At 39.8% G+C, this 27,544-nt stretch overlaps 1 protein-coding gene and 1 pseudogene across 2 annotated transcripts in view; both read left to right on the forward strand.

Annotated features, from left to right (window-relative positions):
* Positions 1–27,544, forward strand: part of IFT43 (intraflagellar transport 43) — a 96,837-nt gene that overhangs the window by 16,032 nt on the left and 53,261 nt on the right. For both annotated transcript variants that reach the window (XM_025392856.1, XM_025392855.1), the window contains exon 3: positions 19,991–20,058. In XM_025392856.1, the coding sequence (XP_025248641.1) occupies positions 19,991–20,058 (68 nt within the window). The remainder of the gene's footprint in view (positions 1–19,990; positions 20,059–27,544) is intronic.
* Positions 10,855–12,412, forward strand: LOC112629121 (annotated as a pseudogene).

Genomic DNA, 27,544 nt, shown 5'->3' on the forward strand with positions numbered 1-27,544 from the left:
CCCATGGCAGAAGGTGGAATGGCAAGAGGGCATATGAGAGGGAAAGGCAAAAGGGGACTGAACTTGTCCTTCTATAAGGGACCCACTCTAGTGATAATGGCATTAATCCATTCATGAGGGCAGAAGCTTTCATGGCTTAACTACCTCTTAAAAATCCCACATCTTGGCTGGACATGGTGGCTCACGCCTTTTATCCCAACACTTTGGGAGGCTGAGGCAGGTGGATCACCTGAGGTCAGGAGTTCAAGACCAGCCTGACCAACATGGTGAAACCCCATCTCTACTAAAAATACAAAATTAGCCGGGTGTGGTGGTGCAGGCCTGTAATCCCAGTTACTCAGGTGGCTGAGACAGGAGAATCACTTGAACCCGGGAGGTGGAGGTTGCAGTGAGCCAAGATCGCGCACTTTGGCAACAAGGGTGAAACTCTGTCTCAAAAAAAAAAAAAAACAAAAACAAAAAAAAACATCCCACATCTGAATACTGTTACAATGACAATTAAATTTCAACCCAAGTTTTGGGGGGGACATTCCAGCCATAGCAAGGGGAAGTGCAGTAAAAAGATAAGGGGGGGTGGCATGATGTCATAGACCTTGGGAATGAACTCGGTTGATAGGGAAAGAAATGACACCAAGAAGGAAGTTGTTAGATAAGGAGGGAAGGAGGGGACTGGATATTTCAGAAATGGAGCAGTTCCAGTTATGACTGGAGTTTCAAGAAGTAGCAAGGCCATTGGCATTTAAAGGGTCTGGGAACCACAAGGCTAAACATTAGAACTGTTCATGTGAACACTGACTTTGCGTAGAATAATGAGAATAGTTGTGGAGAGGGAGCCAAATGCCCAAATTTTTGGTCAGTGTGTGCTCAGGGCATTGTTAGTGACAGGAATGAAGAAGAGAGAGGTGGTATAGCTGAATGGTATGAGTTTTGAAAGAAGTGTTTCATAATAATTTGGAAGAGTAATGGTCTAGAGGAACTTTGGGGAGTGAAACAAGAGTATTGTCTTGGGACTTGGGTTTGTGGGGTTTTAAAGAATGAGCAGACTCTACTTGAAAGAGCTGCAAGAGCAATGAAGTCCATGGGGGAAGCCAGGATTTAGGAGAGGCAAGGAGATAAAGAGAGTGTGCTGTGAATATAGAATATCTAATCTGCTTAGAAACCATTTTGTTATCAGAAAGCTTCACCGAAATCATTAGCTAGGCTAGATTTCTTCTTCTTATGTGACACGTCAATAATTACTAAGAAGGAACAAAATGATAGTAAAATATTCTTTTAAATAATGATACTTTACAGGAAAAGGGTACTGACTAATGTTAAATGTCATTAGTGATAGGCTGAAACATTTCTGGTCACATGCCTTTACCCAGTATAATGGAGAGTTATGTCACTGTGTTTAGTCCATTGCTTTTATGTTCCATTTTAATTCCTCCATTGGCTTTTAGGTATAGTTTTTTATACTTTTTTTTTTTTTAAGTGGTTGCTCTAGGATTTAAAATATGCATCCTTATCACTGGTTACATAGAGTTAATATTATACCACGGTGGGGTGTGGTGGCTCACTCCTGTAATCCCAGCACTTTGGGAGGCCGAGGCAGGAGGATCATGAGGTCAGGAGTTCAGGACCAGCCTGGCCAACACAGTGAAACCCCATCTCTACTAAAAAGACAAAAATTAGCTGGACATGGTGACACGCGCCTGTAATCCCAGCTACATGGGAGGCTGAGGCAGGAGAATTGCGTGAACTGGGACCCAGGAGGCAGAGGTTGCAGTGAGCCAAGATCGTGCCACTGCACTCCAGCCTGAGATACAGAGCGAGACTCTGTTTAAAAAAAAAAAAAAAATTATACCACTTCATATAAAATATGAGACCCTTGCAGCCATGTAAGTCCACTTGTCCCCCCAGTGCTTTGTGGTATTAATACCATATATTTTTAAACTATTTATATTAAGAACTCTGTAATACAGTTTGTCAGGTTTTTGTTTTGTTTTATTTTGTTTTGTTTTTGAGACAGAGTCTCACTCTGTTGCCCAGGCTGGAGTGCCGTGGTGTGATCTTGGCTCACTGCAACCTCTGCCTCCCAGTTCAAGCGATTCTCCTGCCTCAGCCTCCCAAGTAGCAGGAATTAGAGGCGCCCGCCACCACACCCGGCTAATTTTTGCATTTTTAGTAGAGACAGGGTTTCACCATGTTGGCCAGGCTGGTCTCAAACTCCTGACCTCAAGTGATCCACCTGCCTCAGCCTCCCAAAGTGCTGGGATTACAGGTGTGAGCCACCACCCCCAGCCCAGCTTGTCATTTTACTTTAAACAGTTGTCTGAGAGAAATTCTGCCTTTTTTGTTGTTCTTCATTTCTTCCAATAGATCCAAGTTTCCATCTGGGGGTGTCATTTCTCTTTAGCCTGAAGAACTTCCTTTAGCATTTCTGGTAGGACAGATTCGCCAAGAACAACTTCTCTATCTAGTTTATCTGAAATCTGAAAATGTTTTCATTTCATCCTCATTTTGAAGGATATTTTATATTGATATAGAATTCCAGATTGAGAGGTTTTTTTTTCTTTCAGCACTTTAAAAATTGCCATAACTTTGTCCTCTGGCCATTTTTCCCCCCGAGTGTTCCGTATGTAAGTCTTTTCTCCTCCCTCTGCCTGCTTTAAAGATTTTGTCTTTATCTTTGCTTTTTAGCACTTTGACTATGATGTGACTGTGTGTCATTTTCTTTGATTTTTTCTGTTTAGGATTTGCTAAGGTTTGCAGATCTCACAGTTGATACTTGTCACTGCAAATTTGGAAAGTCTTAGGCGATTACTTCTTCAAATATCTGTTCTGCCCTTTTTTTTCTTTCTTTGTGCCTATGACTCTAGTTGCATAAATGTTAGACTGTTTGATATTGTTCCATAAGTTTGTTCTATGTTTTTTGTTCCTTAAGCCTTATTAATTTTTTTCCCATCTTTTGTCCTTTTTCTTCAGATTGGGTATTTTCTATTGGTCTGTCTTTAAGTTCACTGATGATTTTTACTGTTTTGTTCCAACGGCTGTTAAGCCCAACTGATTTTTTTCATTTTAGATATTTTACTTTTAAATTAGAAATTTCCATTTATTTTTCCTCGTCTGTTTTTTTCCTATATAGCTTCTGTTTCTCTCCTAGATCTCCCATCTGTTCATTCATTATGGCCATCTTTTCCCATAAGTCCTTGAACATATATCTGCTTTTAAGCTCCTTATATAGCTGCTTTAAAGTTCTTGTCTGTTAATTCTAATATCTGGGGTCAGTTTTTATTGTCTACTTTTTCTTCTGAGTATGGGTCACATTTTCCTGCTTCTTCATATGTCTAGTAATTTTTGTTTGTACATAAGACATTGTAGATGAAAATTTACAGTAACTCTGGAATTACCTTCCTCTGAAAAGTATTTATTTTTGTTTTAGTAGGCAGTTAAACTATTTGTGGATCACCTTAAACTTGTGGGAACTTGGTTTTGGATTGTGTTAGGTTGGGTCTATTTTGGTTTTGCCCTTTGTTCTAGAGCAAATCCCATAGTCCTGGGACATGGTCTTTACTCCTAAGATGGCCCTTCTGGGATTTCAGTGAAAGACTCAATGTTTGTACCAAGCACGTCTAACTTTGTGGAACTCAGACTCCAAACTCTGCCTCCCTTGCAATGAAATTTCATCTCTACTCAGCTTTTTATTATCCTTTCAGCATTTGCTTTTCACTGGGTTTCTTGGAGTCTCCTTCATGCATGTACAATTCAGGTATTGACTAAGAATTTTAGAGAAATTTGTGTACATATTTGGGGACTCCCTCCTTCTCAGGATTTTCCCCTATTTCTAGCAGCTCCAAGTTTTGTTTTTAAAGCCAATAAAATTGCAGCTTTCTGCTGGAGTTCCAGCTACCCAGTTGTTGTACAGACTGAGTGCACTCACACTCAGAGAATCTATTTGAGCATGGATTTTTACCAGTCCAGTTCTTTTCTTTCAAGGATAAAATCTCCAGTGTCTGCCTGCTTTTGTTTCCTCTCCAGTATCTTCTAATAGTGGTTTTATACGTTTTGTCCAAAGTTACAATTATTATCTGTGTGAAGATTAGTTGAATACATACTACTTTCCCATTATGTACTAATTGCTTTTGGACTGTTTCAGCATACACTGTTTTTTTCTTTTTTTCAGATGATATTATTGGTGAGAAAAGAATGAAAGGGGTTGTTGCAGAGACAGATTGTCCATTTTCCCTTGGTACTAATGACAGGGACGTTCTAATATATTAGCTATCGAGACAGAAAGTGTTCTCACATTAGAGGTGCAACTTGGAAGTAATGACCAGAAACATGGGTATGAGAGAGGCCCAGAGACCAGAGATAAGTCACCAGAATACAAGTGTTCGTCCATGCAGATGCTGTGCTGAGCACTAGGAAAGGTTAATCTAAAAAGGCCTCTAGAGTTAGAGAGGTTGGCAGCGTGCTATTTCAAGGGCGGGAGTGGGGAGGGTCTTTCTGTGCAGCCTCAAGCTGAGTAGCAAAATTTATGGGTTAAGTGACTGTTCCTAAGTCCTGCCTTTCCTGTTAAGCCATTTTCAGCTGGGGTGGTAGAGGAGCTGGCCTTCAGCCTTGCTCATTTGGGAAAGGGTGGGAAAAGAACCTGAGAAATTAACCTGGGACTTGGACTGATAAGCTGAAAAAGAGACTGTAGCATGTTTTAACATTGGTGTATGCATAAGGAAGTTTTTACTGATAGGAGAAATCCAAGAACAATGTAGTAAGTTTTTCATAAACTAAATTTATTCCATCTAAAGGACCATTTCTTATCCTGGTTTGTGTCCTTTCTAATTTGGGGAGATTAGAAAGGTCCATTCTGTAATGAAATGATGGAGAGAAGAAATAGTTAAAAAAAATTCTTAACAAAATTAAAAGCTGTTAACCTGTACTGCCAGTCCACACAAACAGAAGTTTGCTTTTTGAAATATTGACAGTTTATGAAATCCAGAAGTTTGGGAAACAGTTCTAGAAATTTAAAAAATATTTTTAAGGATTACTGGGGACATGGTTTTTGTTTTTGTTTTTTTTGAGACAGAGTCTCGCTCTGTTGCCTAGGCTGGAGTGCAGTGGTGGGATCATGGCTCACTGCAGCCTCTATCTCCTAGGCTCAAGCAATCCTCCTAGATCAGTGTCCTGAGGAGCTGGGGCTAAAGACATGTGCCACTATGCCAGGCTAATTTTTTCTATTTTTTGTAGAGGTCAGGTCTCACTTTGTTGCCCAGGCTGGTCTTGAACTCCTGAGCTCAAGCAATCCTCCTGCTTTGACCTTCCAAAATTTTGGGATTACAGGTGTGAGCCATTGCGCCTGTCCTGGGGCTACTTTTCAGATGGTATATAGTAGGTATAGTGAAATGTTTACTAATTTGCTAGCCATGACCTTGCTCTGTACTTATAGTGTCTTCTCCTTGGGCTCCCACAACTAAAGCAAAATTAAAAACTACAGCGTGAAACCTGCAGTGTCCCTGGTCTCACCACTGTGTGACACAGAGTGGGGAATGAAGCCAGGCATTTCTCTCTAGGTCTCACATGAGGTGGGCCGCCAGCCCATGGGTTAATGCTTCTCTCAAGCTGCCCTCACTTCTTTTCCATCATCACCTGTGAGGAGTCTTGTGAGAGATCAGGTTTCCTAAAGCATCAAGGTTACAGCATGCTTCTACTGCTCTCAACTTGCCCCAAGTCATTCCATCCTGGATTTGGTTGAGGTAGCAAGTCTTAGACTGTGCTTGTACAAAGTCACTAAGTCATGTGCCAGGAAGGGTTGCTTCTTAGAGTGTTGGGAATTTACACCTTCAATATTGTGCACATTTCTGGCTACACACATGCTGGGTTGATTTTAATAAACGGAAAGGGGTTAAGAGAATGACAGAAATGTATAGGTTTTGATTTCTGATGAATGTTGAAAAGAATGTTTATGTTGGCTGAATGGCAAAAAGTATGGGGAAATGGGGCATGTCTTTATAAGTGTCTGAAAGGTATATAGATCCAAGAAGAGGAAGGAGGGAGAGCTGATTTAGGATGACCCAAAAGGAATATAATTGAGATTAAGAAGATGCCATCCAGGGTGGGAAAGTCCAGGGTGAATTTGAAGAATGACTTTCAGGGCTGAAATCTGTTCTCTTTGGATCAGCCTCTTCAGCAAACTACTGTCAGCCCTATCCCATGAGTCACTTAAATTGGGCAGTTTGATGACTCTGTATTGAGCTGTAGGATATGGCTCTTTTTCTTATAGGTTATGTGTGACTATTTGGGAAGTGCGACACCAGTAGAGCATTTGCCAACACTGTGGCTGTCCTGAGCATCACATTTACGTCTCAGTGAGCTACAGAACTGTGGTTTCCTCTTCTTGATTCGGGCAGCTTTAAAGGATATCTCTCTCTTCAGGGAAACTCGAATAGATAATTGGATCCCTAGAATGAAATATATGCAAGGCCTCCCCCAAGTAAAAGGCCCTATAACATCTGGCCACCAAAAACTCCCATTGTCTCAACCCTAAGCATTAAGGATTTCTCTTCTGAAGTCTGCATTTTATTACTATCATTATTATTTCTGAAAATAATATAACAGCCTCTATTATCACTATTTATTAGGAGTCTACTGTATGCCAGGGATTTTCTCCAGTGTCTACGGTAGACCTGCAAGGGACTCATGATCATTCTCATTTTACACATGAGGAAAAGGAGGCTCAGTGAAGATATGATGGGCCCAAGGCTGCCCAGCTAGAAAGAGAGATTTCTGGAATTTGAACCTAGGACTGTCCCTCCTTCCTGCTCCCTCTTCCTTTCCTCCCCTGCCTCCCTCTCCCCACCTTTAAATAGCTTTTCCCCTTTGCTTCCTTGTGGCAAAATCACATGTCCTTCTTGATTCAGTCCCTCCTTCTTCAAAGCCACTCCACTGTTGGTATGAGGAAAATATCTTGTAGCATGCAGTAAAGACACAGCTGTCTTCCAAGTGTGAAGATTTATACTGAATGCAGCCTAACACAGCTTGGCCCACTGTTCAAGCTGTTATTAATATGATTTTGGCATCACTTTTTAATTCTGACTTTGCCCTTAATGCTTCCCTCAATCTAATCCTCGACTTGCCTCATTAAAGGGGGTAAGGATTAGACCATGCAGTTTTCTGGACCTCCTATCTTATTGAACATATTTGTATCATTGACAGGTACATCTTACCTTGAGCCCGGGAAATAAATGAAAGAAATGTGGTCCTTTCAGTTTGGTCTTGCCAGGTCTTATATTTGTATTATCAGTCTGGATGGCATGGATCTAGTCTCTCTTGTTGTTGGGTACTTTGTTTCAGCCCAGATTGGTTGTTTTCTATGGCGGTTCTGTCCTTTCAAGCCCGTTCTAGGTGGCATGCAACTAGCCACTAGGCAATCATGTATCATCTGCTTCATTGCAAAGCTCAGGTATCAGACACACCTGCATTTGAATCCTTGCCCTGTTATTTACAAATAGTATGATTTTTAGCTGAGTTTATCTCTAAGCTTCAGTTTCCTCATCAGTAAACTTAGTATGTAGTAGTACCTACTTCATCATATCGTAAAATTCAGCAAATAATCCTCCTAAAGCTTTCATGTATGGCAAACCCTCAATAGACATTGGATATTATTATTTTATCATTAGCTTTGAATTCGTTAATATATTATTTCTAATTACCTAGCTTGGCTTATTCACCATCAGTCAAGTCCTTATGCTGACACATTCTCATTTCTCTCTGTAGCCTGTGTTCTCTCTGTTTTTGTCTGTGTCCCCTTCATGTCAGCTTAAATGGATAAGTGTTTGGTGTTGCCATTTACATCTGTTTTGCTTAGGTACCTTCTTCCTAGGTACCTGAATTCAGCTTGCCACAATTCATACATCCATAGAATTACAGAATTTTGGAAGTAGGAGGAATCATTCTACCATGAAGAAAAACCCAGGATTGTGGACTTAGTCTGTGGGAGAGCAAGGACTAGAAGCCAGAAGCCAGATTACTTGGTGTCTCATCTATTGTATTTTTGTTTTTGTTTTTGTTTTTTTGAGACAGAGTCTTGCTGTGTCACCCAGGCTAGAGTGCAGTGGTGCAGTCTTAGCTCACTGCAACCTCCGCCTCCCGGGTTCCAGCGATTCTCATGCCTCAGCCTCCAGAGTAGCTGGGACTACAGGTGCATGCCACCATGCCTGGCCAATTTTTGTATTTTTAGTAGAGGCAGGGTTTCACCATGTTGGCCAGGCTGATCTTGAACTCCTGACCTCAGGTGATCCTCCCACCTCAGCCTCCCAAAGTGCTGGGATTGCAGGCATGAGCCACCCTGCCCGGCCTCTAGTGTTCTTCTACCACATTGTTTTCTTCTCCAATTTCAGGTATACACAATTAAAATATATCCCACAGGAGGCTGGGGTGGGCAGGGAGGCACTTTTGTCTAAAAGCACCTTCCTCCATCACCTGTAGTCATGGCAGGGATCTTGAGACCCTGTGTTTTGGGTGTAGAGTAGTTTTCTGGTCCCCAGCATGTTAGGAATTACCAACCATTAGGTGGAGAATGTCCCATTGTTTTTCACTGAGCACATGCATTGAGGAACAACCTCCATGCTGGTACCCTCCTCCATACCAACCCTGCCTTTTTTCTCTTTTGTTAAACCTCAACTTTATGCATCTAGTTTCTTTATTGTTTTAACTTTCCATTAAAATTAGAAACACCCAGAAAAGTAGAAAAGATTAGTATAATGAACAACATATATCCATCAACTAGATTCAACTGTTACTACCATTTTGCCATATTTACTTAAATTATAATTTATAAAATATTTAAAAATATAATGTATGTTTTATACATAATTTTTTGCTGAATTATTTCAAAGCAAATTATAGGCACCATAGCATGTTACTTAGACACTTCAGCATATATCTAAAAAAAAAAGATAACTTTCCTAGAAAGCCACAAGTCTACACCTAACAGTATGAATAATTTCGTAACACCATCTATTACTCACTCCAAATTTATTTCCCACTGTTGTCTTCAAAGTATTTTTATAGCTCTTTTGTTCACACCAGAATCCAATCAAGAATCACACGATTAGTTTATTTAAGTCTCTTTTAATTTAGAATAGTCCCCTGACTCCCTCACTTTTACTTTTTTTTTTTTTTTTTTAAAATGATAGGGCCTCACTCTGTTGCCCAGGCTGGAGTGCAGTGGTGTGATCATAGCTCAGTGTAGCCTCAACCTCTTGGGCTCAAGCGATCTTCTCACCTTAGCCTCCTGAGTAGCTAGTATTACACCTGTACACCATCACACCCAGCTAATTATTATTATTATTAGTAGTAGTAGTAGTAGCAGTAGTAGAGATGGGGGTCTCACTTTGTTGCCCAGGCTGGTCTTGAACTTCTGGCCTCAAGTGATCCTTCTGCCTCAGCCTCCCAAAGTGTTGGGATTACAGGCATGAGCCACTGCACCTGGCCCACTCCTATCTTTTTAATGGCATTGACACTTTTGAAGAGATTAAGGCCAGTTCTTCTACCAGAGTTTCCCACATCCTGGGTTTGTTTGATTCTTTCTTCCAAGTGTCATTTTACTTATTACTTTCTCACCTGATTTCCAGTAGGCTGGAAATCAGACTGGAAGGCTTGATTAGATTCCAGTTGAATGGTTTAGGCAGGAAGTTTTCCTGGGTGGTGTCGTGTGTTTCAAGTGGCAGCACATTACATCCCACTGTTAATGCTGCTAAGTTTGATCACTGAGTTAGGATAATGATAGATGTCTCCATTGTTAAGGAATGTTTTTCTCCCCTGCAAGTAGCATGTAATATATGGGTTGATTCTTTGGCACTGTGAGAATGCCCAGTTGCCCACCAGTCAGTCTTGTACCTAACGGCTTTAGCATTCATTGATCATCAGCTTTCTTTCTTATACATAAAATAGACTTTGCATTTTTTTATGTCCATTTCAGCCTGAGAGAACTACGTTTATTCACAGGAGTTCAGTTCTAAGCTTGGGTGATCCATTACCTTCCATGACCTTAAATCTACTGTGGAGAAACTCATTTCTCTGAGGGATTAGTTGTCAGACCCAGGGTTGAGGCAGGAGGAAAAAACTGACAGAGTTGGAACTGTGCGTGGAGGACAGATTGCAGGAGTAGATGCCAGCCCTGCAGCGTATGCACATACCGTATTACTGTCAGTCTTTTCACTCACCAAGCATATAAAGAACAACTTTCTTGGATCTTCTCTAAGATTGCTGGAGAAAGAAAGGGAAGTTTGCTTTTAGTCAGTAATCTAAGATTGAATGTGGGAGCTACATTGCTTCTAGAAGCTGGAAGATGGATATGTGCAAAGTTTGCAATTGATCTTGCTTAACTAAATATCTTTCTGTTGGAATGTATGCGTGTATTTAGACTGGCTTTTTGAAACAGGTTGCAGTTTGGACTTAGAACTCTTGGCCTGATTCATATTTTGGGGTTAGGGTGGAGTTTCTCCAGGACTTCTGAGAGTATGTGAGAAGTTTCTAAACTCAGAAGGCTCCTTTTTTGGCACTGCAGCATCTTTTCTGTTTTGGCATCTTAAGAATCTGGGGAAACCATATAAAGATCAGAAACAAGTCTGGCCCTAAAGACTCCCTCTGACATGGTAATTCCAGTTATTGAATCCTAGCCCATTCGGATGAGACCATATAAAGAGGCCATTTCCTGAAATTCCCGCTCTCTGCCTCTCACAGGCTCCTTTTTGTAGAAAGCTGGTATTTCAGGACTGCAACTGCCAGTCACGTGCTTCCAACTCTTTACTCGCAGTCATTCCTGCCCCCTGTTTATTTTTGGAGAGAACACATTTTTGCTGCTTTTCAGGAGCTATGCAGGGTCCTGCCCCCTCCGTCCATCAGGCGGCAGCCCCAGCAGGCCGTGCTCATTTCCCACACTCGGAGACGTGACTCCAGCTTTTAAGAGAGAACACGAGAGATACACTGCCTAAGGACTACCGTCACTCGATCCTATTTCTGTCCCTCTTGGTGTTACATATTTTAAGACTCTTTCTTTTTTTAAAGCAAGTTTAGGGAATGTTACCTGGCAGTAAGTCAGCCAAAATTGGAAATCATTTTTCCAGCTGTTGTCTTGGGGCTGTGCCTCTGAATTTCAGGAGAGTAATTTAAAGAATAAACCAGGACTTTTGAATTCTAGGATCAGGCCTTCTCTTCTTTCTGGCTTTTAAGTTTGTTTAGCTCGAATCCCTCTCTTCCATGTAGTTTTGTCCTCTCCTCCTTAACACAGGAATAGAAAATAGATTCTTCCAAAATGCCAACTCAAACAGATGTCTTCCCAAGTGCTTAATCAAGGAGGACTCTTGAGTTGATGGACTCTAGTAAAAAAATGCCACGACCGTCTTAGCCTGCCTGAAGATTAAGTTTTTAGCTTCAATGATGGAGCAGGAGTAAATTCTTTTTCCTGTAAATGAGTAGGCCATTAGGTAGAGAACTCAGACTCACAACATTTGAAGAACAAAATAAATCGTGCGTTTGTGTCTTCCTCTGCTCTGTGGGAAGGACCCATGGTCCAAATGGAAAGATCTGTGAAGAAAGGGCTTTAACTTCTCATCAGTCTAGGCAGGCACTGGAGCTCTGACAGTTGAGCTGGTGAGGACATTCACACCCCCGTAGGTTCCCCAGCATCTGATCTGTCACCTCCGGGAAGGGAAGGCCAGCAGTCCTGGCAGCTGGTCATAAAAGGAGCAACAGCAGTGGCTGGCCTAGGTGTGTGTCCTGTGTTTCAGATTGCCCTGGGGAGACAGCCGTGGGCTTTTTTTGAAATGAGGATAAGTAGGTGTCTAGGTGTCATGATACCTCTTAGGGAGAGCAGCCAAATATTCAGGGACTGGACTGTATATGCAAAAGAAACCGACTAGACCTTTAAAATCACATTGCTGGGGAAAGGAGCAGCACCAAATCCAAGACTGCGACCAGCAGAAGGCTGATGAAGGAGCTTGAAGAAATCCACAAATGTGGAATGAGAAACTTCGTAACATCCAGGTTTGAGGAAGCTAATTTCTTGACTTGGCAAGGGCTAATTTTTCCTGACAACCCTCCATATGATAAAGTGGCCTTCAGAATGGAAATCAGATTTCCAGCAGAGTACCTATTTAAAACACTGAAGACCACAGTTAAAACAAAGATCTATCACCTAAACAATGACAAAAAGGAGCAAGTCTGTTTGCCAGTAATTAGTGCTGGCAACTGGAAGCCAGCAACCAAAACTGACCAAGTAATCCAGGCTGTCATAGCACTCGTGAACAACCCCCAGCCCGAGCACCCATTTCAGGCTGACCTAGCTGAAGAGTACTCTAAGGACTGTAAAAAATTCTTTAAGAATGCTGAAAAGTTTACAAAGAAATATGAGGAAAAGCGACCCATGTACTAAAATCTGCTGCAGTTGATTCCAGCAAGTATGAGCAGAGACCCTAAGCAGTGCATTCAGGACTCTGTGGAAAACTGACACATGCTACCGCCTGGCATTCGCTTGTGGCACTTACTAATTTTCCATAGTTTTCTTAATCCAGAGTAGTCTAGGAAACCTATAAAGAAAGGATTAAAAATTTAAGATGTTCTAAAAAAAATCATATTGCTACAAGCCGGTTGTCTGCTTACATTTCAGATTGTTTGTACTTAATTCAAACTGCCACATTATGATCAAGTTGCATCAGCTTCCACTCTACATTCATTGTAGAGTAATGAATGCTGAGGGGCTCAAACTCCCAAAAACATTTCCTGGGGACGCTTACAATATGATGGGCAAGTAACAACATTTTGCTACAGGAGAGTTATGTACCATCCCCAGTATCACTACACCCTTGGATCTGGTTGCTTCTGGAATGCTTTTTTCTTTACATTTCCAATCCAGGACAAGCCCCACTTTGCCCATAAAGTTTCCTTGACCTCTCCTTCTCCTCAGCACTCCCCGAGTCTGTACAATTCTGTTTAGCTTTTAGACGTGTATTGTAAGCTTTATGCATGCTTATCAGAGCAGCCTTAATAATGCCCCAATAAAAACCACCAAGATGGCAAGAAAACTGCAAATTTTGGTGTAACTGCCCCATGGCTGAGGGATTCCTCCTCAGCTTCATCTTTGGATCCTGGATGCAGCCTCTTCCTGGAACAATTCTGTGTCTCCATCACGGACGCCTAATTCTCACTTCCACTCACTTCCATTGTGGCCTCTTGGGTTTCAGATTAAGCCTGACATCCAATTATGTGGATTTTGTACAGGCCTGATACACTGAACTCTGCATCTTCTTGGTCTCATGGAACATTTGGGACAGGGATGATATCTTCTACTTTTTCTATTGCACCCAGTGCACATGGTACCAGTGCCGAGTTCCCCACATGGGTAACAAGGTTGATTTCTGGGGAAGAGCGTATAACTTGGTAATAGTTGTTAATTAAGTCCATCTCATCCAGACAGGGTATTTGTGTGTGCCCATAATAAGACTCATACTAGGGGGTGTTTACAAAAACATTTCTAATCCTTGGACTCGGAGAATGAAATCATGTGTGTAAGGACTTCCCATCAGGAGATAGGCATCTCCCTCTAAATGCCCAAGCCTACTTTGCAGAGAGCTAAGGCTACCTGTCCCTCCTCCTCTCCCCTCTGCTTCGGTGCTCTCTCCTGAGGTTGACCAGTGGGAAGCAAGCTAACTACCGTAGTCCTGACTCATTTTGCTCAGAGGATTTCTTTGCAATTTTTATTTTTCCGAGTGATCTCAATGTTTGGGTGGAGGAAATGAAAAGTAGCTTATACAGTTTTTATAATATTATATCAACTCCTAATGGCTTCAGTTATTAGTGAAAAAAATCCTTTGATTTTAGAAGTAGGTGTTAAACTGTATTGGCTTTGGAGAATTGACTTTTAGCTGGTGATCTCTTTGTTTTGAAGCTGCTGGTACCATTTTATAGTGGGAAGCAAATGAGAGGAAATGTGGCTTTGTGTTACCTCTAGGCAGAAGGGATTTTCACCCAATAGCCATGGCTTCCTTGGGTTTGTGGTTAAACAAGATAAAGATGATCATTTTGGTTTTTAGACTCTTAGGGAGCACTGTTAACCGTTTGATATCCATTAGTAAAGTGACAACTCAGGCCAGGCTCAAAGGAGCCATTTTAACTGGGGTAAGATGATATCTCAGTGTGGTTTTGGATTTGCATCTTTCTGATGATCAGTGATGTAGAACATTTTTTCATATACTTGGCCATTTGTGTGTCATCTTTTGAGATTCTTTTCAGATCCTTTGCCTGCTTTTTAATGGGGCTTTTTTTTTTTTTTTTTTTTTTTTTTTTTTTTTTTTTGCTATTGAATTATTTGAGTTTCTTGCATATTCTGGATACTAGTTTCTTGTTGGATAGTTTGCAGGTATCTTCTCCTTTAGTTTATCTTTTCACTGTGTTGATTGTTTCCTTTCCGGTGCAGAAGGTTTTAGTAGATTTTATAGTGCCAGGTCTTACATTTAAGTCTTTAATCCATTTTGATTTGATTTTTTATATGGTGAGAGATGGGGAAGGTCTAGTTTCATTCTTCTGCATATGGAAATCTGGTTTTGCCCGCACCACTTATTGAGGAGACTGTTCTTTCCCTAATATGTTCTTGGTGTCTTTTTAAAAAATCATTTGGCTAGAAATACGTGGATTTATTCCTTGGTTCTCTATTCTCTTCCACTGATCTATTTGTTTTTATACCAATATTATGATGTTTTGGTTATTATAGCTTTGTAGTATTAGATATTTTGAAGTCAAATAGTGTGATGCCTCCATCTTTGTCCTTTTTTGCCCAATGTTGCATTGGCTATTCAGGCCCTTTTGTGGTCTCATACAAATTTTAGGGTTATTTTTTCTGTTTCTGTGAAGAATGTCATGGATATTTTGACAGAATTGTATTGAACCTATAGATTCCTTTGGGTAGTACAGTCATTCTAACAATATTAATTCTTCTGATCCATGAGCATGAGATGTCTATTTGTTTATGTCCTCTTCAATTTCTTTCATTAGTGTTTTGTAATTTTCACTGTAGAAGTCTTTCACCTTCTTGGATAAATGTAATCCTAAGTATTTTTTTGTAGCTATTATAAATGGGATTGCTTTCCTGATTTATTTTTCAGCTAGTTTGTTATTGGTGTGTAGAAACACTACTGATTTTTGTATGTTGATTTCATATTCTGCAACTTTACTGAATTCACTTACTTATTCTAAGAATTTTTTGATGGAATCTTTAGGTTTTTGTATATATAAGATCATATCATCTGCAAAGAGGGACAGTTTCACTTCCTGTCTTCCAATTTGGATGACTTTTATTTGTTTCTCTTGCCTGATTACTCTGGCTAGAACTTCTAGGGCTATGTTAAATAAAAGTGGTGAAAGTGGATATCCTTGTCTTGTTCCAGTTCTTAGAGGAAAAATGTTCAGCTTTTCTCCATTAAGTATTATGTTAGCTGTGGGTTTGTCATATGTGGCCTTTATTAAGTTGAGGCCTGATTTGTTCCTTCCATGCCTGATTTGCTGAGAATTTTTATTATGAAGGGATGTTCAATCATTTCAAATGCTTTTTCTGCATCTATTGAGTTGATAATATGATTTTTATCCCTCATTCTATTGGTATGATATATCAGATTTATTGATTTGCTTATGTTGAACCATGCTTGCATCCCTGGGATAAATCCCACTTGATCATGGTGTGTTATCTTTTTGATGTGTTGTTGGATTCAGTTTGCTCGTATTTTGTTGGGGATTTTTGCATCCTATGTTCATCAGGGATGTTGGCCTATAGTTGTTGCTGTTGTGGTGGTTGTGTCCTTATCTGGTTTTGGTGTCGGAGTAATAGTGGCTTTGTAGAAGAGTTAGGAAGAATTTCCTCCCATTCAATTTTTGGGAATAGATTGAGAAAAATTGGTGTTATTTCTTTGTAAGTTTGGTATAATTCAGTAGTAAAGCTATCTAGTCTTGGGCTTTTCTTTGTTGGGAAGCTTTTTATTACTGATTCAATCTCATTACTTGTTAGTGGTCTGTTCAGGTTTTCTATTTCTTCCTGGTTCAATTTTGGTAGGTTGTACGTGTCCAGGAATTTATCCATTTCCCGTAGGTTTTCCAATTTATTAGCATATACTTGTTCATAGTAGTCTCTTATAATCCTTTGTATTTCTGTGGTATCAGTTGTAATGTCTCTTTTCTCATTTCTGATTTTATTTATTTGAGTCTTCTCTCTTTCTTGGTTGGTCTAGCTCACAGTTTGCTAATTTTGTTTATCTTTTCAAAAAGCCATCTTTTGTTTCATTGATCCTTTGTATTTTTTTAAGTCTCTATTTTGTTTAGTTCTATTCTGATCTTTATTATTTCTTTCCTTCTAGTGATTTGGGGTTTGACTGGTTCCTGCATTTCTAGTTCCCTGAGGTGTGTTATTAGCTTGTTCATTCAGAATCTTTCCTTTTTTTTGGATGTAGGTTTTCATTGCTATACTTCCCTGTTGGCTGTGCTTTTGCTGTATCCCATAGGTTTTGGTATGTTGTGTTTCTGTTTTCATTTGTTTCAAGAAATTTTTAAATTTTCTTCTTAATTTCTTCATTGATCCAATGGTTGTTCAGGAGCATGATGTTTAATTTCTGTGTATTTGTACAGTTTCCATAATTCCTCTTATTATTGATTTCTAGTTTTATTCCATTGTCATCTGAAAGATACTTGATATGATTTTGGTTTTTAAAAATTTCTTGACATTTGTTTTGTGGCCTAACATATGGTCTGTCCTGGAGAATGTTCCATGTGCTGATGAGAAGAATGTGTGTTTTGCAGCTATTGGATGAAATGTTTAGTAAATGTCTGTTAATTTCATTTGGTTTAAAGTGCAGTTTAAATTCCCAGTTTTCTTTATTGGTTTTCTGTCTAGATGATCTGTTTCTATTTTAAGACCTTTGAGCTTCCTGTATTTGAATATCTATATCCCTTTCAAGACTTGGGAAGTTTTCAGCTATTATTGCATTAATAGATTTTCAATACCTTTGCCCATCTCTTCTCCTGAGACTTCAAAAATTTTAATACTTGTTTTCTTTATGGTATTGCATATGTCAAGTAGACTTTCTTCTTTTTTCTTTTTTGTCTAACTGAGTTATTTCATAAGACCTGTCCTGAAGTTCTGAAATTCTTTTTCTCTTGCCTGGTATAGTTTATTGTTGAAGCTCTTGATTGTATTTTTTCTTGCTTTCATTGACTTCAGTTCCAGGATTTCTGTTTGGTTCTTTTTTATGATGGCTATCTCTTTATTGACTTTCCCATTCAGATCATGAATCATTTTTCTGATTTCTTTGTACCTTTTTTTTTTTTTTGAGATGGAGTCTCGCCCTGTTACCAGGCTGGAGTGCAGTGGTGTGATCTCAGCTCACTGCAACCTCCGACTTCCTGGTTCAAGCGATTCTCCTGCCTCAGCCTCCCGAGTAGCTAGGATTACAGACATGTGCCACCACGCCCAGCTAATTTCTGTATTTTTAGTAGAGACGGGGTTTCACCATGTTGGCCCGGGTGGTCTCTATCTCCTGACCTTGTGATCCACCTGTTTCGGCCTCCCAAAATCCTGAGATTATAGGCGTGAGCCACCGCAACTGGCCTTCTTTGTACTCTTTTATCTGTGTTCTCTCATATCTCACTGAGTTTCTTTAATATCATTGTTTTGAATTCTTTTTCATCCATTTCATGTATTTTCTTTTCATTGGAATCTGTTACTGGAGAATTATTGTGTTCCTTTAAAGGTGTCATGTTTCCTTACTTTTTCATGTTTCTTGTGTTCTTACATTGATATCTGTGTATCTGGTGTAATAGTTGCATCTTCCAGTCTTATGGATTGACTTCCATAGGAAAAGACTTTTTCCTATAGATGTATCTATAGTGTTGGTTAGGTGGGGTGCTTTGGCTTTGATTCTGGGTGGGTGCGGTCATGTAGTTTTTATATATCTTCAGCTGTAATCAGCATCAGTGGGTATCAATGGGTTCTTTAGTGGCTTACGCTATAGCTGTTATTAGAGGCTGTGACAAGGCTTTGCTGCAAATGGGAATACCAAGTGGGCTTGTACTTAGGCACTGGTGGTGGGGGTGGAAAGCCAAGTATGCTAGTCCCTGGGGCCCCCAGGTGGTGTGCATGGGCTCTGGTGATGGTGGATCTGGGCAGGTCAGTCCTTAGGCCTCCAGTGCCTTGCTCAGGTGCCAGGGGTGGCAGTGGTGGGCCAGGTGAGCCAGTCCCCAGGTCCCCAGGTAGTGCATATGGGTGGGTGGTGTCTGCAAGCTGGGTAGACTGGTCATCAGGCTTTTGGGAGACATGCATGGACACTGGTGGCAGGTAGGGTAGGCCTATTCCCAGGCCCCCAGACCATGCGTGGGTGGCACATAGGGCAGAACAGTCCTTTGGACCCCAGAAAATGTGCACCAGTGGTGATGGGCAGGCTGGATCCATCCTAGGCCCCTGGGTCGTGTGTGTGCTGGCAGTGGTGGCAGTGAGTGGGGTCAGCCTATCCTCAGGCCCCTAGATGGCATACATAGGTGCTAGTTGTTGGTGGGGGCAAGTCAATCCCCAAGTCTCTTAGACACTGTACTCGGTCACTGGCAGCAGTGGCAGGGGTTGGGGTCGGCCTCTTGAGTAGATTTTTAATCCACCCACCAATTTAGTTTATGTCTTCTAAGCAAGTCTCACTCTTACATCTTTATTTTATTACTTTTTGGTTTATAAAAGCAGAAGAAAAAAGGAAAATTAAAATTGCCTATAATGGAGTCCCCTGTCAGTCATGTACATATAACTCATTAACACTAGATAGTATATGTTGATAATCATTTAAAAAAATGCATCAAAAGCATATACTTACTGTTTGGTAACATGTTTTTGAAAATTAAAATGTATCGAACTTTCTTATATCATTGGGTTTTTTTTTAATAACATGACTTTTTGTTACTTGCATAGTATTTTCATGTGTATTTTACCATTTACTTAATTCCTTATTGCTAGCAATTTTGGTTGTTTCTAGCTATTCACTACTCAAAAATAACATTATATTCCTCTCTGATTTTTTCCTTGGGATCAATTTCTGGGATTAGAATTGCTAGGTTAAAAAGTGTGAGCATTTTTCCATCAGTGACAGACTGGATTAAGAAAATGTGGCACATATACGCCATGAAATAATATGCAACCATAAAAAAGGATGAGTTCGTGTCCTTTGTGGGGACATGGATGCAGCTGGAAAACACCATTCTCAGCAAACTATCGCAAGAACAGAAAACCAAATACTGCATGTTCTCACTCATAGGTGGGAATTGAACAATGAGAACACTTGAACACTTAAAGTATAATAAAGTATAGAACTTAAAGTATAATAAAATAAATAAATAAATATTTCCATGATAAAAAAAAAAGTATGAGCATTTTTAAGGCTTTTAATAAACATCACCAAATAGCCCTCCAGAAACATGGTACCAATTTATAACTCACCAGGAGGGTATGAAGGAACCCAGATTTTCATAGTAAGTTAGAAAGATCACTGTATTTTTATTCAGAAGGTAGGCCGAATATTGGTTGGTGTAGGTGAGCTTACCCTCAGCCATTGTGGTGCTTAAACACAAATGTTGGTCGGGCACAGTGGGTCACGCCTGTAATCCCAGCACTTTGGGAGGCCCAGGCGGTTGGATCACTTGAGGTCAGGAGTTTGAGACCAGCCTGGCCAACATGGTGAAACCCTGTGTCTACTAAAAATACAAAAATTAGCTCTGTGTGGTGGTGCACGCCTATAATCCCAGCTACTCGGGAGGCTGAGACAGCAGAGTTGCTTGAACCCAGGAGGCGGAGGTTCCAGTGAGCTGAGGTCACGCCACTGCACTGCAGCCTGGGTGACAGAGCGAGATTTCATCTCAAAAAATAGAAAATAAAAAATAAAATAAAATAAATGCAAATGTTGAGTGAATGTGTTTTTTGACTTCTCTTTCCTTGTAGACTTCCTCTCCTAAATTACCTCGCTGCCGAGAGGGAGGCTGGGCAGGTGATTTCGTGAAGGTTTCGAAGTGAGTACTAGCAGCTCGTAAGAGTGGGGGTGGGGGTGGACACGGCTGGGGGGACTTTGCTCCTGTGTTGTTTTATTTTTTACAATAGCTTTATTGAGAAAAAATTTACATACCATACAATTCACCCACTTAAATTGTACAATTTAATCGTTCTTAATATATTCACAGAGTTGTGCAACCGTTGCCACAATCAATTTTACAACATTTTTATCACCTCCCCACCAAAAGAAACCCTGTATCTATTAGCAGCACTTCCCATGTGCCCCCAACCTCCCTAGATCTAGGTGGTTACCAGTCAACTTTCTCTCTCTCTGATTTGCATATTCTGGACATTTCTTGTAAGTAGAATCTATATTATGTGGTCCTTTATGGCTGGCTTCTCTCACTTGTCATAATGTCTTCAAAGTTTATTCATGTTGTAACAATCTGTATTCTTAATTTTCTAAACATAATGGAGTTGCCTGTTGTAACTGCTGATGAACTCTGCAGTATGTCCTCCCCTGACATATATCAGTCATCATTCATAAAGGGAAACAATACAGATGTCCCATCACCCTGCCTAGTTGGTATCTTGTGTTTACTGTAAGCTGGCATGAATATTGATTCCATAACCATAACTAACATTATCTCATCAGCCTCTTCAGAGCTCCTGGAAAGGCTGGGAAACCTGATGTCACAGTGCATGTGGCAGCACTTTATAAACTGCATAGGGCTCACAGTGTGGGACTGTAGATGCAGATGCCATTCTCTCTGAGCTGGATGATGTTGAGCAAGATGTTTACCATGGCTGAGCCCCTGGATGGACACACTGATGTTCCCTACAGGGCGATTCAAAGACTAAAGGAAATTACATATGTAACAGGAATGTTGCTGTTGTGTTTAGCCCTCCCAGCCTTTCCACAGCTTAGACCAGAAGCTGATCCCTGTGGTTCCATATTGAGAGGCGGCAGAGTGTGGTGAGAGCCGCAGGTACTGGAGCCAGCTGCCTAGCTTTGAATCCTAACTATCTCATTTATTATCTAAGAGACCCCAAGCCAGTAATTTAACATCTCTGGTCTCCATTTCTGCATCTCTACAATGGGGTTAAAAATAGTTCTTACTTGAAAGGATCATTGTGAGGATTAAATGAATTCATATGTGTAAAATATTTAGAAGAGAGAGAAGCATTTAGGAAGCACTTGTAGATGTTGGCTATTATGATGATGATGATGACTGTTTCTTATCCCCATTCTGTCCTCATAGATAGGCTTCGACCATATTCTTCTCACAGACATTCTGGCAGGTGGTGATGTTTATGAGTTGCAGGAGCTTTGGGATCTTTATGGTGCCATAAATGCTTCATATGAAGGGTCTGTTTGGGAGAAGTAATTGCAGATCAAGAAAAGCAATCGTTATTTTGAATATCAGGAATCTTCTTTAGTTGTGAACTACATTAAAGCCTTAAGCATAGGAATGTCAGCTTTCCAAAGCTGTAGTATCAGAAGTATTTTCTAAACCTTATGTTGGTAAGAATTAGCCAGGGGTGTTCAAGAGAGAGAATACAGTCACAGATTCTTAGTTTCTGTTTCTGGTTGGGCCAGTAAAACCCCTTCTTCATTCCTCTTTTCCACTTACCACTAGAGACAGAAACTAAAACCATGGATTCAGGCTGCTAAAAGCCTAAAATAAAACAAAGCAGAACAACAACAAAATAAGGCAGGTTGGACAAGTTTGAATTAGACATAATCAATGAATGATATCCCCTTGGATTTCTGCCAGCATCTGGGAATGCACATGACCTAGAGTAGAAATCTCTGCAAGATCTTCATCCATCCAGGATGAGCATCCACATCTCAGGGATGGTTTCAGAATTACCTTGTTTCAAATAAGGAGAAAGTATTCCTCAAACTTCTTCCTACCACATACTCTCTCGCATTTCTTCCATGCTCAAACTGGCAGAATTTTCATGCTAAGGTGTGGTAATTATGTCATCTCTTGTTTTACTCGTAGGAAGCAACATCACAGTCAGGTTAAAACCATGGGTATCTGATTCAGACATACCAGGGTTTGAATTCAGGTTTCAGCATTTAACTGGCTGTGTAAACTTGGAGAAGTTACTTAACCCTGTAAAGTAGCAACAATAACACCTATTGCCAAGAATTGTTCTGAGTCTTGAACACACAGGAAGAGTACTCAGCATAAAGCTAGTACCTAGCTTGTTGCTGCAATTAAGTTACGAATAACAACAGTGCATAAGGAGTAAAGTAATAAGGCAGGTCTCTCTACGTTTTATGGTTCTAAAACACAAAAGTGTTAGGTAACATGTGCTCTGTAAATGGCATCTATAGTAGGATGGTGCTGGCTGTCACCTTCAGCCACATTTGTTAGTCTCTGTAGCTGTCAGCACCTTCCAGATGCTTTAAACAGGCTTTGATTACAGTTAGTCTTTGTGATTCTTGAAGTTTGATTCATTGCTTACATATAGTTAATCTAGGCCAGCCTGACAGAGAATGTGATAGTAAGACCAAGACATTTTGCTAGCCTTTACCTTTGGTCGCATTTTATGGACGAAGTAAGTGGAGTCATAGATGCCTGTAAGTCAGAAGGAGCAAGTGCTTAATGTCTTTTAGTTCAGTTCAGAGTCCAGTTCTAAAGACTGGATTACAAATCATTTCATTACTTAATCTCTTGCACTAAGTCTTAGATGAAAGATAAAAGTATATATATATACCAGTGGGATGGCCAGTTATCGAATTTAACTACTTAAGATATACACGGGAATAGTTTCTCAAAGAATAGTCATTATTCTAGTTTAGAATTTACTTGAGCAGTTGTTGCCTTCAAAATGGCACTATCTTGAAAGAGCTCTATGAGAACTACAAACCACTGTTCAAAGAAGTCAGAGATGATGCAAACAAATGGAGAAACAGTCCATGCTTATGGACAGGAAGACTCAATATTGTTAAAATGACCATACTGGCAAAAGCAATTTATAGATTCAATGCTATTTCTATTAAACTACCATTGACATTCTTCACAGAACTTTTCTAGAAAGAACTATTTTAAAATTTATATGGAACAGAAAAGGGCCCAAATAGCCAAGGCAATCCTAAGCAAACAAAAGCAAAAACACCTGGAGGCATCACACTACACAACTTCAAACTATACTACAGGGCTACAGTAACCAAAACAGCATGGTACTGTACAAAAAGAGACACATAGACCAATAGAACAGAATAGAGAACTCAGAAATAAGACCGCATACCTGCAACTATCTTCAACGAACCTGACAAAAAAAGCAATGGGGAAGGATTCCTTACTCAATAAATGGTGTTGAGATAACTGGCTAGTCATATGCAGAAGATTGAAACTGGACCCTTTCTTTACACCATGTACAAAAATTAACTCAATATGCATAAAAGACTAAATGTAAAACCCAAAAATACAAAAACTCTGGAAGACAACCTAGGCAATACCATTCCGGACATAGGATCGGACAAAGATTTCATGATGAAGACACCAAAAGCAATCACAACAAAATCAAAAATTGACAAATGGCATCTGATTAAAGTAAAGCACTTCTGCACAGCAAAGGAAACTGTCAACAGAGTGAGCAGACAACCTAGAGAATGGGAGAAACTTTTGCAAACTATGCATCTGACAAAAGTGTAATATCTAGCATCTATAAGGAACTTAAATTTACAAGAAAAAAAACAACCCCATTAAAGGATGAATAAACACTTTCTAAAAGAAAGACACACATGCAGCCAACAAGCTCAACATCACTGATCATTAGAGAAATGCAAATCAAAACCACAATGAGATACCATCTTACACCAGTCAGAATGGCAGTTATTAAAAAGTCAAAGAAATATGGCCAGGCACGGTGGCTCACGCCTGTAATCCCAGCACTTTGGGAGGCCAAGGTGAGCAAATCACCTGAGGTCGGGAGTTTGAGACCAGCCTGACCAACAGGGAGAATCCCCCATCTCTACTAAAAATACAAAATTAGCTGGGCGTGGTGACTCATGCCTGTAATCCCAGCTACTCAGGAGGCTGAGGCAGAAGAATTGCTTGAACCTGGGAGGCAGAGGTTGCAGTGAGCCCAGATTGTGCCATTGCACTCCAGCCTGGGCAACAAGAGTGAAACTCAAATAATAATAATAATAATAATAATAATAACAACAACAACAACAACAACAACAGATGCTGGTGAGGTTGCAGAGAAAAAGGAACGATTGTACAGTGTTGGCATGAGTGTAAATTAGTTCAGTCATTGTGGAAGACAGTGTGGTGATTCTTCAAAGACCTAGAGACAGAAATACCATTTGACCCAGCAATCCCATTACTGGGTATATACCCAAAATAATATATCATTTTATTATAAAGACACATGCATGTGTATGTTCATTGCAGCACTATTTGCAATAGCAAAGACATGGAATCAACCTTAATGCCCATCAATGGTAGACTGGATAAAGAAAATGTTGTACATATACATCATGGAATAGTATGTAGCCATAAAAAAGAACAAGATCATGTCCTTTGCAGGAACATGGATAGAGCTGCAGGCCACTATCCTTAGCAAACTAATGTAGGAACAGAAAACCGGACACTGTATGTTCTCACTTGTAAGTGGAAGCTAAATGATGAGAACACATGGACACAGAGAGGAGAACAACACACACTGGGGTCTATTGAAAGGTGGAGGGTGGGAAATTGGAAAGGATCAGGAAAAATAACTACTGGGTACTACGCTTAATGCCAGGGTGACGAAATAATTTGTACAACAAACCCCTGTGACACAAGTTTACCTATATAACAAACCTGCACATGTACCCCTGAACTTAAAAGTTAAATTAAAAAAAAATCACTATTAAAAATATTTACTTCCATTTTTTGCCACCCTCTCCTCCCACTTTTTTCTCCCTCCCCATTCCCCAACATCCCCCAGTACACTCTTTTTCCTGAACCTGAAAATAAGTTGTAGATGTCATGACATTTCACCCCTAAATACTTTAGCATGCATCTCTCAAGATTAATGACATTCTCTACAGTTTCACAGTATCACTCATATCTAAGACATTTCATAGTGGTTTAATAATATTTAATATATAGTTTATATTTCAATACCCCCCTTTGTTCCCCCAGATGTCTCTTATAACTCCAGGATCCAATCAGAGCTCAAATACTGCATTTCATAGTTGTCTTTTTAGTCTCTCTTTATCTAAACTAGTCCTCACCCTTCCCCATTCCCCACCAAGACATTGACTTTTATGAGGAACCTAGGCCAGTTGTGTTGTAGAATGTCTCACATTCTGGGTTTCTCTAATTGATTCTTCATGGTAAGATCCGAGTTAAAGATTGTGGACCAGAACAGGTGATCACATGTCCTTCTTAGCTTATCAAATTAGGAGGCATATGACATCAGCTGATCCCTTGGTTGGTGTTACTAAGTTTTATCACTTGGTCTAGGTGGTGATCTCTAGATCTCTCCATTGCAAAGGTTCTTTTTTTCCTTTATAAATAATTAGTAATTGTTTGGGGTACCACTTTGAATCCTGTTCACCCACACCCTTTCACCCAGTTTTAGCATCCATTAATGATCCTTGCCGGAATCAGTTATTATATCGGGGATTGCAAAATGTTAACTTTCTAATTCTACCATTTTATATTAATTGCTTGGAGTTTTTTTTATAAAGAAGAATTTCCTTTTCTCCTTTTTTCTTTTTCTATTGCTTTCTCTCTTTAAAATCATGGACTCATGGATTTTTAAAAAAACTGTTTTATTTTAGATTCAGGAGATACATGTGCAGGTTTGTTACAAGGGTATATTGTATGATGCTGAGGTTTGAGCCTCTATTGATCCTGTCACTCAGATAGTGAATACAGTACCCAATAGGAAGCTTTTCAGTCCTCTCCCGCAGCCCCTTTTGGAGTCCCCAGTGTCTGTTGTTCCCAGCTCTATGTTTATATGTGCCCAGGATTTAGCTCCTACTTATAAGTGAAACCTCCAATATTTGGTTTTCTGTTTCTGCATTTGTTTGTTTAGGATAATGGCCTCCAGCTGTATCCATATTGCTGCAAAGGATGTGATTTCATTCTTTTAAATGGTTACATAGTATTCTATGTGATATATATATATCTCACATTTTCTTTATCCAGTCCACCATTGATGGACACCTAGGTTGATTCCATGTCTTTCCTGTTGTGAACAGTGCTGCGATGAATATATGTTTGCATGTGTCTTTTTGATAGAATGATTTATTTTCCTTTGGGTATGTATATACCACACAGTAATGGGATTGCTGGGTCAAATGGTAGTTCTATTTTTAGTTCTTCGAGAAATCTCCAGACTGCTTTCTACAGTGGCTAAACTAATTTACATTCCCACCAACAGTGTGTAAGCATTCCTTTTTCTCAGAAGCCTCACCAACATCTGTTATTTTTTGACTTTTTTAACAATAGCCATTCTGACAGGTTTGAGATGGTATCTCATTGTGGCTTCAATTTGCATTTCTCTGATAGTGATGTTAAGCATTTATTCATATGTTTGTTGGCTGCTTGTATGTTGTCTTCTGAGAAGTATCTGTTCATGGCCTTTGCCCACTTTTTAATGGGGTTATTTGTTTTTTCCTTGTTGATTTGTTTAAGTTCCTATTCTGGATATTAATCCTTTGTCAGATGCATAGTTTGCAAAAATGTTCTCCCATTCTGTAGGTTGTTTGTTTACCCTGTTGATAGTTTCTCTTGCTGTGCAGAAGCTCGTTAATTTAATTAGATCCCACTTGTCCATTTTTCCTTTTGTCACAGTTGCTTTTGAGGACTTCGTCATAAATTCTTTGCCAAAGCTGACATCCAGAAGGGTATTTCCTAAGCTTTCTTCTAGGATTTTTATAGTTTTGAAGTCTTACACTTAAGTCTTGGATCCATCTTTAGCTAATTTTTCTTATATAGTGATAAGAAAGGGTCCAGTTTCATTCCTTTACATATGGTTAGCTAGTTTTCCCAGCGCCATTTATTGAATAGGATGTCCTTTCCCTGTTGCTTATTTTTGTCAACTTAGCCACAGATTGGTTGGTTGAAGGTATGCTGTTTTAGTTCTAGGTTTTCTACTCTGTTTTAGATTATTTATTTATTTATTTTTGAGACAGGATCTTTCTCTTTCTCTGTTGCCCAGGCTGGAGTGCAATGGTGCAATCATAGTTCACTGTAACCTCAGACTCCTGGGCTCAAGTGATCCTCCTGCTTCAGCCTCCCCAGTAGCTAGGAGTGCAGGCATGTACCACAATGCCTGGCTAATTTTTAAAAATTCTTATTTTTGTAGAGCTGTGGTCTCACTGTGTTGCCAAGGCTGGTCTCAAACTCCTGGCAGTCCTCCTACTTTGGCCTCCCAAAGTGCTGAGATTATAGCCATGAACTACTGCACCCAACTGGACCATGGATTTGTATTGTTCATTGTGTTATAACTCATTTCCATCATCCCTTTTTTTTTCTATAATACTTA

This window comes from Theropithecus gelada, chromosome 7b, assembly GCF_003255815.1.
Source record: "Theropithecus gelada isolate Dixy chromosome 7b, Tgel_1.0, whole genome shotgun sequence".
NCBI classification, from domain to species: domain Eukaryota; kingdom Metazoa; phylum Chordata; class Mammalia; order Primates; family Cercopithecidae; genus Theropithecus; species Theropithecus gelada.